The 20,631-nt window shown below is 40.1% G+C and overlaps 1 protein-coding gene across 10 annotated transcripts in view; it reads left to right on the top strand.

Moving 5' to 3' along the window:
- The window catches only part of MLLT10 (MLLT10 histone lysine methyltransferase DOT1L cofactor), a 271,019-nt gene that overhangs the window by 156,727 nt on the left and 93,661 nt on the right, over positions 1 to 20,631 (top strand). For all 10 annotated transcript variants that reach the window (XM_039523898.1, XM_039523897.1, XM_039523896.1 and 7 more), the window contains 2 exons: positions 4,364 to 4,619; positions 8,552 to 9,121. In XM_039523898.1, the coding sequence (XP_039379832.1) occupies positions 4,364 to 4,619; positions 8,552 to 9,121 (826 nt within the window). The remainder of the gene's footprint in view (positions 1 to 4,363; positions 4,620 to 8,551; positions 9,122 to 20,631) is intronic.

Here is a 20,631-nt window from a genome sequence, read left to right as displayed (position 1 = left end):
CCTGCATCTACTGCCTTTCATCCCAACGTCTCTTGCCCACCCCCCACGAAAACAAAACAAAATAAAAACCTATCAAACATGTATGGAAAATTACTGGAATAAAAATTTGTGCCTGCCATTACACTGATCGCTTTGCCTGTTTCATTGGATCTCTTTCTCACACCCTTTGTCTATTTTTCATTCTTTTTAGTTTGCAGTAAGCATGTTGGGTCTGGGTCTATGTCTTAGGGCATCTCTTCACAGCATAGTTAGGTCTAGTTACAACTTGAACATTACCCATAACTCGATTCTCATCCACCCACAAAATTCTCTCGCTTCAATTAAGTGGTGCTTTAGCTGGCCTGTTGGGGTAGGGTGGATGGAGGCTCCACTGATGCAGGTTCTTGAGATTGTAATGCCCTGGGGCTGCAGTATCTCAAGTTACAACAGCTCATCAGCAACTAATCAAATCACTCTGTAGCTGGAGTGTTGTTTTGAAATTTGGTTTGGCCTGTCACTCACTCTAGGGGCTTGGCTACACTTACAAATTTGCAGCGCTGCAGCAGGATGTGAAAACACACCCTCTGCAGCGCTGCAAATTGCGGCGCTACAAAGCGCCAGTGTAGTCAAAGCCCCAGCGCTGGGAGCCGCGCTCCCAGCGCTGTCCGTTATTCCCCACAGGGAGGTGGAGTACGGACAGCGCTGGGAGAGTTTTCTCCCAGCGCTGGCGCTTTGACTACACTTAGCGCTTGAAAGCGCTGCCGCGGCAGCGCTTTGAAATGCAAGTGTAGCCAAAGCCTAGGTTAACTCGAGGTGCAGTAACTCGAGTGCACTATTTCAAGCTAACTGTGACAGTGAAGACAAGACCCATGTGTTTGTCCAGCACAATGGGAATCCCATTCTCTTTGTGGCATTTAGGTGCTGCCTAATAGAAATAATAAGTATAACAGTTTGGAGCAGCTGTGGCTAAACAAGTATTTGTCAAGTGGGGTAGAGTCATAACAGATGAATGCTGTCTGTCATAACTATACACACACACACACACACACACACACACCCACCCACCCACTTCTTTTCTAGCATTGTGCTAGTCCTGTGCTGCCATCCATTGTAGTTCTGACATTCCTTATGGTGACTCATTAATTTAGTTATGCATATTTCCTTCTCTTACTACTAGATGACCTCCTGATGTCTCTTCCAACCCTAATTTTCTATGATTTTATACTATTCAGAAAATCCTAAGTGAAATTTTTCTGCAGCTCTGAACTGAGCCATGTTGGCAGTTTTGAAGAGTCCCGCTTTGCCTACCTTTATTTAAAGTAATTAACCTGACTGGTATAAATTTAACTCCCATTCTTCTTTCCCTGATACAATAACATCAGTTAAAACTTGTTGGATGTTATGATTGGGGAATATGCATGGTTATTAATACAATTGGTTGCTTTGCAGATCTATTCCTATGACTTTCTGCAGTTTGCCTGTTAGCATTGTGTTTCACTTAATAGTGTTGCATGGTGGGGTTTTTTAGTTCATAGTACTACATATTATGGCTTTGTTTATTTGCTACAGTGACAAAAGAACAACAGCAAGCATTGGAGTGCATAGCTTTTTTCATATTTTGCAGCTTTTTCTGAGGCTAGCTAGCTAACATGAAGACAATATGATTTCTAGAATTTCAGAGTTGGGGGGGGGTGTCAGAATATTACATAATATGTATGCTTAGAGTTGGAGTGGAGAAAAGTAACCGCTTTAAACTTCCAGGTGACTCTAGTATCTTTTCCATTAAGTGGCATTGGGGAACTGACCAAACCTAATTTGATCCTCTAAGTGGGAGTTCATATTATGTTTCCATTTACAGTACCCTTGCCCGGTTTCCTCTCCCTCCCCCACTTGACACATGAGTGAAGAGTACCAATGTGTTTTCTTTACATGGCTTTTGACCTGTACTAGGTCATATAGGTCACATGTGAGTGGGATGGAGAGTTTCAGGACCAGCCCAAGCTAATGGAAAAATGATTGAAAAATGAGCTGGGGTGGTTTCCCAATTGACCTGCCCAGCATGCAAAAGGTTCATGTTTCCAAAGTAAGCCATGGAGTTTAATCAGCTTGAATCCTATTGGTCTATGCAAATGGGATTTCATTTCTTACAAAATGACTTTGAGAGTCAGTTGGTAAACTTGTAGGTAATAAGTTAAAAAAAAGTAGTGCCCTGCTCTGTGCCATGGTTTACATTGTTTGTACTGAACTGTGAAAACTTGGAAAAAAAAATACAGTTAGAACGAAACAAATTAACATGGGAATATATTGCTTCTAAAGAGGCTATTGAGCAAATGGGTAGTTTTCTAAAATAAAAAAGTATTTCTGAACACTGATAACCTACTGTTTGAAAGGTGGGCCCATTTTTCTCAGTACAGCTTCCTGGGATCTCACATTTTGAGTAACATACCTCAACATGTAAAATCTGAATTGTATTGAAACAGCAGATAATTTTATTATAATTAACTTTTTGAGTTTCTGTCTGGTGGTGGTTGTATTAGTGAAAAGTTAGATCATTTTTTCATGCCAGTTATATCAAAGCACAGTGTAAAATATAATAAAATTGTTATAGTGCTATAGACCCAATTCAGGAAAGCATTCTTTTAGAGAATAGTTTTAATGGGATTTAAGCAGCACATGTGTAAATGTTTTCTTTAGTAGGGATGGATTTAAAGACATTTTAGTGCTGTCCTGAATCTCAGAGCCTAAATAATGATTAAATAATCAGAAAGAAAAATGTACTCTTTAATATTGTTATAAAATATTTAAACAAAGATCTGGTTGTTTAACCAGTATTTAACACTTAGGAGGTTTTCTACCAATCAGAATGCAAATTAGTGTTTTGTTTAATTATATGTCTGCTCAGTTTAGTGAAATATAACTGCTGAATAATGTCACTCCTTTTTTTCATTTTTTTTCATCCAACATATAAAATCTTTCATCTTTATTAGTTTCTAAAGACTTTATGGAGTTATTTAATATCATTATATTTGTATTTTTTTCATTTTAGCATACATAAATTATATCATCACAAAAAACCCTTTTGAAAAATATCACTACCAGCAAAAGGACTCACAATACCTTAATAAAATAATCCATACAATATTAACTAATTCATAGAAATACCAGATAAACTCAACATAAATATAGATATTGAATGGGAGTTTTGCCATTGATTTCAATGGAGTCAGAATTTCACTCAATTATCAAAATAGTTATAATTGACCAATATTCTAACATTTTCGCCAAAAATCGCACAGCCAAGCTTATAGAGTTTAATCGTGTTATATTAACAATCCAACAATTTCTTCAAAGTAACTTCTACATCTGAATAATCATTACTTAAACACTCCTAATTTTGCCTAATAAGTAAAACTTTGTCATAATCACACATTTTCTGGTCTAGTCTTAGTTTTATAAGAAATAAGCATTTCTCCCAGTCAGTTTAAATTCATATCTTAAAGTTACCAAAAAAATTAAATGACATCTTCTATTAACTTGTATGGAAAGACTGTGTGCATTTGTGTGTAATGTAATATTATTATAGTATGTGTATATATTAATAAAAACTATAAAATATAAATAATTTTTTCAAAGGATTTCAAATCTCTCTTTTAATGTGATAGAATTCTCGTTACACATTTGCAGCTGAAAATACTCTTGGCATTCTGTAAAGTAATCCAGAGACTCCCATCCAACCCCAAAATATAAACATTTTCTGTATCATGAAACTGTTTTTAGACCCAGTCTTTCAAAGACTTAGGCTTATTTTTAACTTCATACACTTTGAGCAGTCCCACTGAGTACAGTGGGACTACTAACTGTACAAAATTAAGTACATATGCAGTCTGCAGGATTGGTGCCATGATCGTAAAACTGTAGGTTTTCTGATTATACAGCATGCTTCACAAGCTTGCTAAAGTTTCAGGAATGATTGCCATTATTTTGATAAGTAGAGCTAGTAGTGTTACTGTTTGCCTTTTGATAAATATAGTGGATATGTCAGCACGTACATTTTCACTAATTGCTGCAATCTGATGCTTGCTAACTGAACTGACAGCTGGCACTATATCTGATCAGAAAAATTATATATTAGTAACTGACTTTCTGTTCTTTGTTTTTATGGTGCTATCATAACATAATAAGATTAAAAGTTTCAAAAATTATTTAAAAAGTATACTGCTAACTTGTGAAACTACAAAGAAAAAATATTAATGTTTTCTTTAATGTTAGGGTACTCGAATGATTCTCTCTCTTCCACGAATTTTTTTTATTGGTTGATGTACAGGGTTTTTTGTGGTCTAACTGTCTCTTTTTTAACTTCTTTTCTCTTAATCAAAATTGTCAGACTTACACAAGCACTAGCAACAATTCTATGCCAGGCTCCTTGAAGCGGTTGGAAGATACCACAGCTCGATTTACAAATGCAAATTTCCAGGAAGTCTCTGCACATACTTCAAGTGGAAAAGATGCTTCAGAGGCTAGAGGGTCAGAGAGCAAAGGGAAGAAATCTGCAGGTCACAGCTCAGGTCAGAGGGGAAGAAAGCCTGGTAGTGGAAGGAATCCAGGAACAACCGTATCAGCTGCTAGTCCTTTTCAGCAAGGTATTTAAAATAGCAATAATACTGTTTCCATGATGACCTATGAGTAAACAGATAGATAGAAGTCTTCCATACTTAAATTAAAAAAATCGTTTACCCGTCATCCAGAATAATGATAGGAAAGTTTGGTTATTTTAAATCAATAAATGCTTGTTGCATCTTTTGCGGATTACTTTGTTTTTAGAAAAAGAGATGCCTGTCTCTTTTTTGTATGCTATGTGTATGTTCTGTTTTTTACAGGACAAGACGGTTTATGCCCATTTAGGTTTAGTTTTCACTTGACATTTCTGTTTTTGGCCATTTGTAACTCTATTGGCAGATTTGCTCATTGCTGAAATTTGGCATATAAGGTCTGAGTATAGGAGACATTTAACTCCCCCTCCAAATCTTTAATACTACTAAATAATAATAGGTATGTCTCAAATTATTATTATAATTATCTCATAGAACTGGAAGGGACCCTGAAAGGTCATTGAGTCCAGCCCCCTGCCTTCACTAGCAGGACCAAGTACTGATTTTTGCTCCAGATCCCTAAGTGGCCCCCTTAAGGATTGAATTCACAACCCTGGGTTAGCAGGCCAATGCTCAAACCACTGAGCTGTCCCTCCCCCGAATTTGTCTAGGATAAAAATGTTAAATAGCAATTTAAAATACTGATTTTAAATTGCTGAGTGTAAAAATGAAACAGAACAAACTTCTGTTTGTATTTTGTGTACCTTAAAATCATGTATAATGTGTCCTAAATGATTATTTTCAAGATAGACTGAAACTTGTCTTAAGAGCTTTTTCTGAGTCCACAACGTGCTTTTAGAAATATAAATACACATTTTAATTTTTACATCATTCCAGTCTATTGGGTATATAATGTTTTGGGGGATGTATGTATGTTACACATATTTTGGTGATTTATATATACTGCATAGATCCTTCTGACATTCTAAAATAGCTTTCTAGAGCCATTACTGGCATCTTTAAAACAACAGCAACAAAAACCACCCCTTTCCCACCACCCCCGAAAAAACCCCAACCGAAAACACACAGGCTATTTCTGGTCTGTCTGGAGGATAGTTTGTGGTGGTCCATAATAATTTTTACATTGTTTATTAATAAAAATTCATTATACTAATCTGCTAATCTGTCGGGTATAAACCCACAAGTCATGCAGTTTAAAGAGGAATTATGTTCATTCTGAAACTTCCAGTGTGGTGAATATCAGGATGATGACAAAGGAATATGGATTTTACATCTTATTTCATGTTTGTTTGTTTTTTAAAGGTTGTTATTGTGTGTGCGTGTGTGTAGTATTATTATTTGCAAATTTCTTTGAGGGTCTGTTTTATTTACATTCTTGAATAAAACTTCAAAAATTGATTATTGGAATCTTATATTGGAAGAGATCATTTCTTACTTAAAGAAGATGATAGTTGAGAACTTTATTATTTTATTATGAAGATTATTATTTTTTAAATTTGCTTATTTTGTGCAGGTTATTTAAAAACAGCGTACAAGTTGAATTAATAAGATTTTGAAGGAGTCATTTTGGCTTTAAATGACCTCCCCTGCTTTTCAGGTCGAAACTGGGCCCAACAAATTTTGTCTTGAGAGCAAATAGTAAAGGTGCATCAAATGACTGACTGTTTTGACTGAGACATTTTTAAGATGTTGGGAGCCTGTTCTGCCATGAGATGCCCTTGTGTCTCACTAATTTTAATGAGAGTTCTTTCTGCTTGTTCCCAACATGTGGTAATTTTTACATGTATATAACTCTACTATTAAACAAATTAAAAAAGGGAAAGCTTTCTTTCAAACAAAAGTGCTGTAAAAGTATGTATTAAAGTGCAGCTTTTGTTTTGAAAAAATATGTTGGGAAATCATTGCAACTTTTACTACCTCTTTGAAACCTATGACTTCCCTTTACATTCTTTTGGAAGTATATACTAAGTGTTTCAAAACAGGTTAATGCAAATGTTCTTTTGTAACTAAGACTCTTTTCCTAATGGCAAAATTAGGAATGGATTTGTGCAACCCTTTTCAGACTTGTCCTTGATGCCTGTGGGTAGTCTTATTGGAGCCAATAGGGCTGCATGCATGAGTACCATCTGCAGGATTGAACTCTTAATTGCAAATCTTCTGGGTAGTCATTCCTCCCATATGCTTATACTTTTTTAAACAATGTCTTCAGTTTGCATTCTCATGCTAAAATAATCCAAAACACTATCAATTTGTTGTATTGAAGTATCAGAAAGTATAAGTAATGTTTTTCATTGTATTATGTCTTAAAAATCACCAAGCCCAAGACAGTGAAAGAAAAATAGATGCCAAGAATGGCAATAGAGTTCTGTTAAACAGAGTTTAAAGCATTGTTTCCTGCTAGTCAAGCTAGTAGATGTTTAGTGTTTAAGGTACCTTATTGGTTAGGAATACTAGTTGTTTCTAAAGTGCTCTGTAGTTTAAAAGTATTTTATGCATCAGTGCGCTCTTTATACCAGCTGTAAAAACAAAAGTATAGAAGAAAGACAGATGGTGACGGGTCAGGATTGATGATGGAAAACCTCTTTTATATACATGCTAATTGAGTAGCAAAATTGCAGTTGTCTTAAAATCACTGATGTAATGTAAATTATATATTTTAAACAGATCATTAATCTGTGTTTACTGTAATGGAGTACTAACATTAAAATTTGACTTACCAGTTTTCCAAAATGTAATTTGTGACTTTCTCAATACATACTTTGTGTAAAGTCAAAGGAATTCTAAATGTATTCTTAAAAGAACACTGACATGCAGATAATTATGCCACATAGTCAGTTTTTTTCAAAACCTAACTTTAAAAAAATCTATAGAAATACTTACTGAATTTCAGTGAAAACACATTTGTATTTGGACTTCTTAAGCATTCCTCTGAATATTTGCAACCCAGTCATTTCAGTATTGTGCTACTGCATGAGAAGTAGAAAGTGAGGGGGCATGATTCTCAGTTACATAAAGGCCTTTTTATGCTGTTCCTACAGTATGAAGGGGCTTAAAGTGCCCTTTATACATCTGCCTGAAAAATACCCCTTGTGAAGAGGACCTCCATAGCCAGTGTAGAACTGGGTGCAAGTCCTCCACACACAACCCTACTTCAGAACCCTGGCATAGGGGGCATGTCAAGGGCAGAGTGTAGGCTTGTTGGGTATGTGGCTGGTGTACGCTGTGCCATAGTTATTCTTTATATCTTGGGGGACATATAAAGCAGAGTGTAAGTTAGAGCAATGTGCTTTAACTTACACCAGAGCCCAGCATGATCCCAGAATATAGGGGCCATTAGAGGGGGTGTATAAACCACTTTTGTCCATCTTTTCCACTCACTTTCTCCTTCCCTCTCCATCCCTGTCCCAAGTGCAGGAATGAGATGACTGAGAATCAGACCCAACTGAGTGAAAAACTAAGAAGTAAACACAGTAGAAATAATAAAACCAAATTAAATGTTTTTAAAATTACATTACAAATGTAGGGCTTGTCTATACAGATTGAAGCAAGTTAGGGTATAAATCTATCATGCACTAGACTGCCACACAATCATTACCTGAGTGGACTCTGCTTCTGCACAATAGGTATTTTGTAGCACACTCCAGTCTACTCCTGTTTGAAAGTAGAGTAGATTAAAGTGCACCAGGGAACTCTTAGGTTTTGTCCCATTGTCTAGGGGTCGATTTATTGCACCTAGTGCACGGTAGAGATATACCCTCTCTTGCCACATATCAACTGTTCACATAGACAAGCCCTAAAGTGGTAAAGCTGTATTTCAAAAGAGACCTCCACCTCCAAGTTTTATTTTCTAGAATATCCAGCTTCTTGAGCAATTTTAATAGTGATAGAAGCATTTTATTTTTAAAATCATAAAAATAATCATCATAAAAAAATTAAATCCTTGTCTTTCCTTCTTTCTACAGGCAATTTTTTGGGGACTCCTGGCAGTGTAAAATCATCTTCTGGAAGTTCAGTTCAATCTCCCCAGGATTTTTTGAGTTTTACAGAATCAGATCTGCGTAATGACAGTTACACTCATTCCCAACAGACTTTGTCAACCAAAGATGTACATAAAGGAGAGATGGGAAACCAGGAAGGGAGTGTGAATTGTTTTAGTTCTTTAATTGTTCTCCCTTCAGCCTCAGCCATTGTTTCCCAGTCTAAAAACTTTGACAGCTCACCTGGAGACTTAGGTAATACAAGCCTTACTTCAACGGGATACAAGCGAGTCCAAACTTCTGGGATAGAGGAAGAGACTGTAACAGAAAAGAAACGGAAAGGAAATAAACAAAATAAACATGGGCCTGGTAGGCCCAAAGGAAATAAAAGTCAGGAGAGTATTTCCCACCTATCAGTTTCTTCTGCTTCTCCAACGTCATCTGTGGCATCTGCTGCAGGAAGTGCAACAAGCTCTAGTCTTCAAAAGTCCCCAACGTTGCTCAGGAATGGAAGTTTACAAAGTCTTAGTGTTGGATCATCTCCAGTTGGTTCAGGTAGGCATTTCAGATTTGTTGTTTCATATCTTAAAAAAATGTGTGGCTTCATTTTAGAAAGTCACAATTCTGAGTATACTTTCAGAAATGTAAAGTGCATTTTACTTTAAGTATTTTTAATATTTCTTTAAAAAAAAAAAGAATTGATAAGCAGGTAATGACCTTGGTAAGACTAACTTTTTGCCATATTTTTCGGTACATATAATCCTTAAACAGCTGCAATAGATTGATCTGACTGTATCTGGTATTGGCCTAACCGTGGAAGCTGCGGAAACAATGAAATGTATAAATGTGTTATTTTGAAATGATGTAGTATAAGATTTAACTACAGTAAGTGATATTTTGTGCAGGTTACAGAGGTTTATGTTCTATTACACATACAAAACAAAATCAATATTAAAATATATTCAGCATCCTCTGCAGCTGACAGACTGCATTCGGTTTCAGTCCACCTGGACAAAAGTTTTGAAATTTGTTTATGGAAAAAGTACTAGTTTAAAAAAAACATTTAACAAGTCCTTCGTCATAACCTGGGCCCAATGTGCCTGAGTGACCATCTCTTTCTCCAATATCCCTCTGAGGCAGTTGAGTTTGACGGGTTGTCTTTCCTCTGTGTTCTAAGGCTACATGTGAATTGGGCCAGGATAAGGCTTTTCTTGTCCAATCTATGGCACAACCTCACAAACCGTTAGGCTTACCAGAGGTGTTCTGTTGTCTTCAAGGCTCCTTACAAGGCCTTTTTGTTTGGATCACTAAATTTAATCACTTGACATCTCTTTTTCACCAACTATTAGTCCCCCCCCATTTTTTTTAAACTATTTTCTTTTGGTTTCGTTTTTGTGATTTGGTGTCTGTGTTGTTGGAACAGTTTTACATATTTTTAATTATAAATTTGCACAGACTTCAGATGCCTAGCAATAGATACTTCAGAAAATAGCTAAAGGAAAATTCTACCTTTTTTCAAAATGAGACACATACCCCAAAAGTATAATTTGTTTTTAAAAAACAAATTGTAGTTCACAAAAAAGTCAAAATGTACTTTATGTAGGGTGCTGTTTTCCTTCTAACAAGTTGGAAGTCATAGAAATTAGGATCAGAACACGTACTTCTGCATTGAAATTAATGGGAAAAACTGAGACTCTGAAGATAAATATTTAACTAGTGTTTTGTTTTCCAGCTAAATTCTGCTTTTAAAAATTTATTTTACTATGTATTACTTTATTTTATTACTTGATGATGTCCAAGAACTTCAGAATTATGTCCCAGTCCTGCATCAAGTTCTGCTAGTGCTGACTTCTGCATCTGTGTGGAGTCCCATGGAAGTCAATCAGTGGCATGGTATAGTAGTTCAGGTAGCAGATCCAGATGCGAGATCCTGGTTTTGGATAATCTTCATTCCCACATCTTATCTTTGTCCCTATTCTCTTCTTTTTCAGTATAGTACTCTTAGGGTAAATTTATACTGCAGCCTTGGGTGTAATTTTTGCCTCAGGTAGACATGTGTGTGCTAACTTTGATCGAGCTATGCACCCAAACACTCCTTCTCCTGGACTGCCAGCTCGGTGCTTGAAGACCCTGCAGATAATCTCACCCCATCTGTCAAACAATGTAGGAACTGTAAAGTATCTACTAAACCCCCCACCCCCAAATAAATGTCTAGGTATGTACAGTTCACTGTTTGATAGTCCATTATGTTAGGCCTCCTAAGTTTATCAGTTGAAAAGCTGAAGAGCTTTCCTTTGCAGGCTGCTCCTGTTCATAATTCCACAAAGTTTCAGGTAGCTGATTCAATGAGCAAAGGGCATCAAAAGGTGTGTGATGCTGTTTCATCATAGGGCAGTCACCATCACATACATGAAGCGAATATATGTAAATTATATCTCTTGCCCAAAATTTACATTCAGAGTCTATTATGGCTTCAGTTGATTTCTGTGAAAAATAAGTTCTTCAAGTGGTTGCACATGTCCATTCCACTGTGGGTGTGAGTGCACCTCATGCACAGTTGTTGAGAGATTTTTCTCAAAGTGGTACCTGTCTGGGCAGTGTGAGTGCTCCATGATGTCTCACACCGCTGCATGCAGGCATAAAGGGCCACACTGCCCTCAACCCCCCTTAATCATAGAATATCAGGGTTGGAAGGGGGACCTCAGGAGGTCATCTAGTCCAACCCCCTGCTCAAAGCAGGACCAGTCCCCACCTTTTTTTGTTTGTTTTTGCCCCAGATCCCTAAATGGCCCCCTCAAGGATTGAGCTCACAACCCTGGGTTTAGTAGGCCAATGCTCAAACCACTGAGCTATCCCTCCCCTCTCAAAATGTCCATAGAATATTAGGGTTGGAAGGGACCTTAGGCAATAATCTAGTGCAATTCCCTGCTCAAAGCAGGACTGATTCCCCAGAAATTTTTTTGCCCCAGATCCCTAAGTGGCCCCCTCAGGGATTGAATTTACAACTGTAGGTTTAGCAGGCCAATGCTCAAACCATTGAGCTATCAGTTGTTGTTAGAGATGTGATCTTTGTTTCTTCATATCGTGCTCCCTTAGTGTAAATAGTACCAGTAGCATTAGTTTTTAGTGGTGTTAGTTATAGGATTAAGTTTAGAATACTGTCTTTTTAGAGTAGGGTCACTGGTGCATGGTTGGGTACCAGAATGAGGTCTCATTTTCTGGGCTTCAAAGCCTGTCATTTATGTAACAGATCTATGCCAGTGAGTGACCCAGACCCCAGCTGCCTTAAGTGTCAGGGAGAGGTGTATGGAAGTGACACATGTCACATTTGTAAAGGGTTCAAACCCCATTGGAAAAGGACAGGATTGCCACACTCAAGTACCTGCTCATGAAGTCTGTACTTCATCCGCTGTTGGAACCCTCCTACTCAGAATGGGTACTGAGCACATCTAAGTGTGTTAGAAGTGCTCCTCCTATTCTGACAGAGTCTTCAGGCAGTTCTGCATTACTGGTGCCTAAGAAAAGACTGTATAAGTCTCCTAAGGACTCTGTACTGAGACCCTTGGAGAGGAAGGCGTTGAGTGTTCACAAGGACTCAAGTATCAGAGGGTTAGCCGTGTTAGTCTGTAGCCACAAAAACGAGGAGTCTGGTGGCACCTTAAAGACGAACGGATTTATTTGGGCATAAGCTTTCATGCATGGAGTGAAAATCACAGATACAGGCATAGATATACTGGCAGATGAAGCGGAGGGAGTTACCTTACAAGTGGAGAATTAAGCCTGGTCTACACTACGCGTTTAAACCGGTTTTAGGAGCATTAAACCGATTTAACGCCACACCCGTCCACACTAAGAGGCCCTTTATATCGGTATAAAGGGCTCTTTAAACCGGTTTCTGTACTCCTCCCTAACGAGAGGAGTAGCGCTAATATCGGTATTACCATATCGGATTAGGGTTAGTGTGGCCGCAGATCGACGGTATTGGCCTCCGGGCGGTATCCCACAGTGCACCACTGACCGCTCTGGACAGCAATCTGAACTCGGATGCAGTGGCCAGGTAGACAGGAAAAGCCCCGCGAACTTTTGAATATTTCCTGTTTGCCCAGCGTGGAGCTCCGATCAGCACGTGTGGCGATGCAGTTAAAAATCAAAATAAAGAAAGAGCTCCCGCATGGACCATGCGGACGTGATCGCTGTAAGGGCAGGCAAATCTGTTCTATCAGCGCTCCGTTACAGAAGACGAATTAAAAAACATTTTAAAAAAATCTCCAGACAGACGCCATAGCAGGGACTCAGCGCACTGCTGCGTGACAAGCGTAACGGAAAGCCAAGGAATCAAATGGACGCTCATGGACTGGAGGACTCAAGCTATCCCACAGTTCCTGCAGTCTCTCTGAAAAGCATTTGCATTCTTGGCTGAGCTCCAAATGCTTCTAGGGTCAAACACAGTGTCCGCGGTGGGTCAGGGCATAGCTCGGCAATTTACGTACCCCCCCACCCCCAGTAGTGAAAGGGAAAACAATCCTCTCTTGACTCTTTAACATGTCACCCTATCTTTACTGAATGCTGCAGATAGACGCGATGCTGCAGCACTGAACACCAACATCCTTGCTCCCCCCCACCATGGGTGGCTGATGGTGCAAAACGACTGGTACCCGTCCTCCTCATCAGCCTATTGGCACATGGGGCAGTGCAAAAGGGCTGGTAACCATGCTGACTAGCATCCGTCAGGTCGATCAAGGGCGCCTGGCCCTAATTTTTCCTGGTAGATGGTGCAGTATGGCTGATAACCATCGTCATCATAGCAACAGGGGGCTGAGCTCCGTCAGCCCCCACCCTTCATGTGTAAAAAAAAAAAAAAGATTCAGTTGCCCCTGGACTAGCAGAGGGATGCTGGGCTCCTCTCCTCCACACTCCTTACTGTCCTGTCTGGACTATCATAGCAGCTGGAGGCTGCCTTCCACTCATTTCTCACTAACAAGTCAGTGTGTCTTATTCCTGCATTCTTTATTACTTCATCACACAAGTGGGGGGACAATGCTACAGTAGCCCAGGAAGGCTGGGGGAAGAACGGAATCAACAGGTGGGGTTGTTGCAGGAGCACCCCCTGTGAATAGCATACAGCTCATAATTTCTGCAGGATCTGACACAGAGCAGCTGTGCTCTCTGGTTCTATGATACAGTGGTTCTCTAGTACACTTGCCCATATTCTAGGCAGGACTGATTCTATTTTTAGATACCAAAAAGGAGGGATTGACTCTGTGAGTCATTCCCAATTTTGGCTTTTGCGCCCCTGGCTAAGAGCAGCCAGGGGCACTTATGACAGCAGCAAATGGTGCAAAACGACTGGTAGCCATGATCATCTTTTTACCAATTTATGGATTGGTAGATGGTGCAGTATGGCTGGTAACCATCTCTGCTGTCATGCAAAAGCAAAAGCATGCTGCTGTGTAGCGCTGCTGAATCGCCTCTGTCAGCGGCATCTAGTACACATACGGTGACAGTCACAAAAGGCAAAACAGGCTCCATGATTGCCATGCTATGGCATCTGCCAGGGCAATCCAGGGGAAAAAGGCGCGAAATGCTTGTCTGCCGTTGCTTTCCCAGAGGAAGGAGTGACTGACGACATTTACCCAGAACCACCCGCGACAATGATTTTTGCCCCATCAGGCACTGGGATCTCAACCCGGAAATTCCAAGGGGCGGGGGAGGCTGCGGGAACTATGGGATAGCTACGGAATAGCTACCCACAGTGCAACGCTCCAGAAGTCGATGCTAGCCTCGGACCGTGGACGCACACCACCGATTTAATGTGTTTAGTGTGGCCGCGCGCACTCGATTTTATACAATCTGTTTTACAAAACCAGTTTATGCAATTTCGGAATAGTCCCGTAGTGTAGACGTACCCTTAGTGATAACAAGGCCAATTCAGTCATGGTGGATGTGGTCCACTCCCGATAAATCAATGAGGAGGTGTCAATGCCAAGAGAGGGAAGATTGCTTTTGTAGTGAGCCAGCCACTCCAGTCCCTATTCAGGCCCAAATTAATGGTCTTAAGTTTGCAAATAAATTGTAGCTCTGCAGTTTCTCTTTGAAGTCTGTTTTTGAAGTTTTTTTGTTGAAGGATGGCTACTTTTAAATCTGTTGTTGAAAGTCCAGGGAGATTGAGGTGTTCTCCTACTGGCTTTTGTATGTTACCATTCCTAATGTCTGATTTGTGTCCATTGATTCTTTTACGTAGAGACTGTCCGGTTTCGCAGTGTACGTGGTAGAGGGTCTTTGTTGGCACCTGATAGCATATATCACATTAGTATATGTTCAGGTGAATGAGCCCTTGATGGTGTGGCTGATGTGGTTGGGTCCTCTAATGGTGTCGCCTGCCTCAGACCCTGAGTCCCCCATTCTAGGCCCATGGGTTCTTACAAGATGTTTGTGGATTGTTCACATGAGAATCTGTAATTGTGTTAACACAACTAAAAAATCAAGTGTAGCCACAGCTTGTTAAAAAGAACATTGACAATTAAATGACCCTGGATTTCGGATAGAATACTAGCATTGGGTTAGTGAACATAGAGGAGAATTTGTGTGGAGGGGTAAGTGCCCCCGGAAGCCAATTTAGGGGAGAGTAGCGGCTGCAGCCGAGCAGGCACAGATCCCTGCCTTAGAGTAAAAATACAAGCCAGATGTTTAATTATATCTCCAATAAATGGAGTAAAGAAGATGGAAATTAACACTTTCATAATGGTTAAATTTTAACTACAGCACTAATAGAACCAAACAGTATTTGTATGATACAAATGTGAGAGTTTTTAGAAATAAAATATAAAAAAAGTGAAATGATTTTAATGTATTGATAAATATTTTGTGTGATTTCACAGTACCTGCATCGATTAACTTTTATATCTGATTTAGAATTTAATGCAACACTGACACAGTAGAGTAGTGTTGTTTTTTAACCATTTTGCATATATTTGCATATATTTAATTTCTTTCACAGTCGCTTTGGCCCGCAAAGCCCCTTCAAAAATCTAATATGGCCCTCATCTCATAAAGTTTGGAGACCCCTGCTATAATGGAAGGCTAAATTGGACCACACCATATTAATCCCCCAAAGTGCTCAGAGAACTAAATTTGATCTTTACTTTGGTTCTATGCTTTCTTTAATTTCTTCATCCAATGTACTGCCCTCCCTCTGAAGATCCTAATAATTTTGGGGGAAGGGTTGCACCTTTATCAGACTTTTCTGAGAATCCATACTGCAGCATACCCTGTTACTGTCTGCCGCTTCATGTGTAGCTAACTTTGGTTACTACTAACCTAAACTTTAAATTCTGATTTTGGTCAGAAATCATCAGGGTTTTTTTAGGTATCTCTTTCTATCTCTCCTTAGGAGCATGGATATTGAATACCAAGTCTATTTTTCATTCCAATGACAAAGTTCATATTACTGTCAGCACTTCTGAAGAGCAAGCAAACTTACCTTCTCTTTTGTTTCATGAAAGAACAGTAAAATGGCCAAGTTAAGTCTGTTCTTGTACTTCATAGTTGATGCTGTGCAATAACAGAAACACTCTGATAAGGGCAACATTCAACAGGTGAGGCCTGCTGGTGAATGCACAAAAGTCAACCCTCTCTCCCGCTCAGAGAATTGAGTTTATTGGGGCAGTACTAGATTTGTGACAGGCCAGAACATTCCTCCCGGAATTTTGTTTCCAGGCCATTTGCTCCATCACAGAAGGCCTTGGGTGCTACCCTGCCTCCCCATGGCACGGAACTGTTTGATACTTCTGGGGCATATGGCTGCCTGTATGTATGTATGTAGTACAGCATGCGAGGCTTCAGCTCAGGCTTCTCAAGTCTTGGCTTGCCTAAGTATATCGCCCAAGCCGAGACCACTTAGACAGAGTTGTCACTCTGTCCCCCTCGGTTATCAAGGCTCTCTGGTGATGGCTCAATCCTCAAATGGCATGCATGGGAGTGCCCTTCCTCAAACCCCAGCCCTCGCAATCTCTGGTTACAGATGCGTCAGCAATGGGATGGGGAGTGCATCTAGCGGGGAATCAAGACTGAAAGTCTGGTCTCTAGCAGAACTCTCATTTTACATCACTGTCAGAGAGCTAAAAAGCAGTTGGTTGGCCTGCCAGACCTTTCAGGACCATCTGCAGGGGAGATGTGTATCGGTCATGGCAGACAATATGACAGCGATGTTTTATATAAAACAGACAGGGTGGAGCACACTCCTCTCCCCTATGCCAGGAAACCCTCAAGCTGTGGGACTTCTGTATAGCCCACTTAATATATCTAGAAGCATCTTATCTTCCAGGATCTCAGAAAGAGTTGGCGGACCATCTCAGCAGGTCTTCCACAACCATGAGTGGTCTATTCACCCGGACAACATCTTCCCCATATAGACTTGTTCATGACTAGACACAACAGGAAGTGTCTGCAGTTCTGCTCCTTCCTGAATCACAGCTCAGGCTTAATGGTGGACACATTCCTCCTTCCCTGGAAGGACCATCTGTTTTATTTGTTTCCACCCTTCCCACCTGTTCACAAAGTCCTACTGAAGGTCAGAAGGGAAGGAGCTTCTTTGATATTGATAGCACCAGCCTGGCCCCGTCAGCACCGGTACACCATTCTTCTAGACCTGTCAGCGGAGACCCCAGTCACACTGCCCCTGGTTCTGGACTCGATCACCCAAGACCATGGTCACCTTCAGCATTCCAACCTCGAGTCTCTCCACTTCATGGTATGGAACCTTTATGGCTAAACTCTCTGGAGCTAACATGCTCAGATCCTGTTGGAGACGTCCTCCTGGGCAGCCGGAAGCCATCCACTAGGGCCGTGTATGTGGCTAAGTGGAAGAGATTCTCGATTTGGTTGGTGGAGAAGGGCACTCCACTTACTCATTCATCCATACCTCTTATCTTGGACTATCTGTTACACCTGAAGCAGCAAGGTTTTTCAATGTCATCAATAAAGGTTCATCTGGCTATGATTTCAGCATTTCACCCAGGGGTCACTGGCCAATCTGTTTTTACTAACCCGATAGTCAGCCATTTCCTTAAAGGTTACACCTTCAAGTGTGACACTCAATCCCCACATGGGATCTCAACTTAGTGCTATTGAAACTAATGGGCCCCGAGCAACATGTTCACCGCTCTACCTTTCCTGGAAAGTAGCATTCCTGGTTGCTATAACTTCAGCCAGGAGGTTGTCTGAGCTTAAGGCCGACATCCGAGCCCCCATACACTTCTGTAAGGACAAGGTCCAGCTTCAGCCTCACCCAGCATTTCTTCCAAAGTTAGTCTCACAGTTTCATGTCAACCAGGACATTTTCTCCAGTTTTCTACCTTAAGCCCCTCACCAAGAGCTGGGAACAAAAGCTCCATTCCCTGGATGTTAGGCGTGCATTGGCTTTTTATATCAAAAGGACAAAACCATTTCGGAAATCAAACATCTTTTTGTTACAATAGCAGCCAGGATAAAGGGCCTCCTAATGTCTTCCCAAAGCATTTCATCATGGATCATGTCCTGTATCTGAGCGTGTTATGACTTGGCAAAGATACCTGCCCCCCCACTGACAACACACTCCAGAAGGGCGTAGGCCTTCTGGACAGCATTCCTGGCACAAGTCCCAATCCAGGAGATCTGCAGGGCTGCAACATGGTCATCGAGCCACACCTTCACCTCACACTATGCTATTTCTCAACAGACCAGGGACGATACCGCATTCGGCAGAGCGGTACAACAATCGGCAAATCCATGAACTCCGACCCCTCCTCCTGGGAACTGCTTGGGAGTCACCTCCTTGGAATTGACATGAGCAAGCACTTAAAGAAGAAAAAATGGTTACCTGACTTTTCATAGCTCTTGTTCTTCGAGATGTGTTGCTCATGTCCATTCCAAGACCCACCTGTCTTACCCCTCTGTCGGAGACAGCTGGGAAGAAGGAACTGAAGAGGCGGCGGGTCGTCAGCACCATATGTGTGGCGCCATGAAGGCGCAATTCTTGGGGGTGCCTGAAAACTACTCGACAGATACTGCTAGTGGAAAACCCTTTCAGTGACTGTGCATGCTGCACGCACGCAGCTACTTGGAATGGACATGAGCAACACGTCTTGAAGAACAATAGTTACAAAAAGGTAGGCAACTGCTTTTTATTTTCAGAAAGAAAGAAAAAGAAAATGTTGTTCTGGCATGATCTGCCTTTTCTAAAAACCATATTGTGTGTTTTTTCCAATTATTGTTTACCTCTATCTTTAGTTTCTCTTTCTTTCAGAATTTGTTCTAAGGCCTTGCATACAAATAAGATCAAACTAATGGGCCTGTAGTTTCCTGGATCATCTTTTTCCTTTCTTAAGTATAGGTATTGTATTTGCAGTTCTCCAATCATAGGGTATGACAGGTAAGTTGACAGATTTATTAAAAAAACCCTTGCTATTGGGCTTGCAATTACATATGCCAATTCCTTTAATGTTCTTTGATGGAGATTATCTGATTTGATCCCATTAAGCTGTTTGAGTTTCTCTTCCTGCTTGGATGTGGTAATTTCTACTTCTGTATCTTCATTCACATTAGCCACCCTGTCACTGTGCCCAAGTTCCTCATTACCCTTATTAAAAAACTGAGGCAAAGTATTTGTTTAGGTGTTGGGTCATATCTAGATTAAATATAATCTCCACCCAGTCTTCAGTGTTTAGCAGTCCCACTTTGTTTTTCCTTATTTTCTTATTTATTTATTATTGTTAAAGAACTTTTTACTATTGGTTTTAATTTCCTTTGCTAGGTCCAGCTCTGCTCCGCTTTTAGCAGTTCTGATTTTTTTCCTACACTTTCTAATCTCCAAGAGGTAGCTTTCCTTGTTGATCTATCCCTTCTTCCATTTCTTGTAGACTTTCTGCTTTCTCCTAATAACCTGTTTGAGATGCTTGTTCATCCAGTTTGGGCTGCAGCCCTGCCCTATGAATTTTTTACCCTTATTTGGGTGGCATGCTTCAGATAGCTTCTGCAGGTTTGACATAAAGTAATTCTAAGCCTCCCCCACATTCAGATCCTTTAGTTTTTCAGTACAATCTGCTTCCCTAACTAATCCCCTTAATTTTTTTAGGTGTGCCCTTTTGAAATCAAGGAGACCCTAGTTGCAGACCTATTTTTGTTTATCCTTACATTTAGTTTAAACTGAATTAACTCACAATTACTTGAACCAAAGTTGTCCTCTACAACCAGCTCTTCTTTGAGGTCCTCACTACTTAGCAATACTAAATCTAAAATAGAACCTCTTGTGGGTTCAGTGACTATTTGGGGAAGAAATCCGTTAGCAATCACATCCAGGAATATATGGGGTGCTATCGTGATTAGTAGCATTCGTCTTCCAATGAATATCTGGGAAATTAGTCTCCCATAATCACATAATTCCCAGTACTAGTTATTTCATTTAAAATATTAGAGGTTTCTGTACGTATCCACATCTGATCCTGGGATTCTACTGCAGACCCCTAACACTATCCCAGTGGAGCCTCTGTTACCATTCTTTCTCAAAGTAATTTTGACCCAAACAGATAATGTTTTATCTTTTCCATCATTTCTGATTTCTAATTACAATGCTACTCCATCACCTTTACCTTTATTTCTGTCTTTCTTGAACCGCACATCCCCTTCAATGCCTATACTCCAGTCATAACTACTATTCCACCATGCTTCCATTATCCCAATAATATCTGGTTTCACTTCCTTCACCTAGTTGCTCCATTTTGTTACTCAGGCTCCTTGCATTGGTGTACAGACATCTAGTTGTTTCTGCTTGTCTGTACGTAGATTCCTTGTCAGATTAGGTACAGTCATTCTACTGCTGGTATCACCTACCTGACTGTTACAATCTTTTCTTTTGTTGTCTATTCTCCTACCCTCTGTTGTTCTTTTCTCCATTGCTGTGTCCTCGTTTACTTGATTTACTTCCCACTCAATATTAGAATCAGGTGTGCAGATTACATGAACATGTCCCAGCCATCTTCTCTGAATTAATACTGGCAACATTTTTACACAACCTGAGACTCTGGTCCTGC

The sequence above is a fragment of the Mauremys reevesii genome, linkage group 2 (assembly GCF_016161935.1).
Source record: "Mauremys reevesii isolate NIE-2019 linkage group 2, ASM1616193v1, whole genome shotgun sequence".
NCBI lineage: Eukaryota > Metazoa > Chordata > Testudines > Geoemydidae > Mauremys > Mauremys reevesii.
This window is presented reverse-complemented; position numbering and strand designations above follow the sequence as displayed.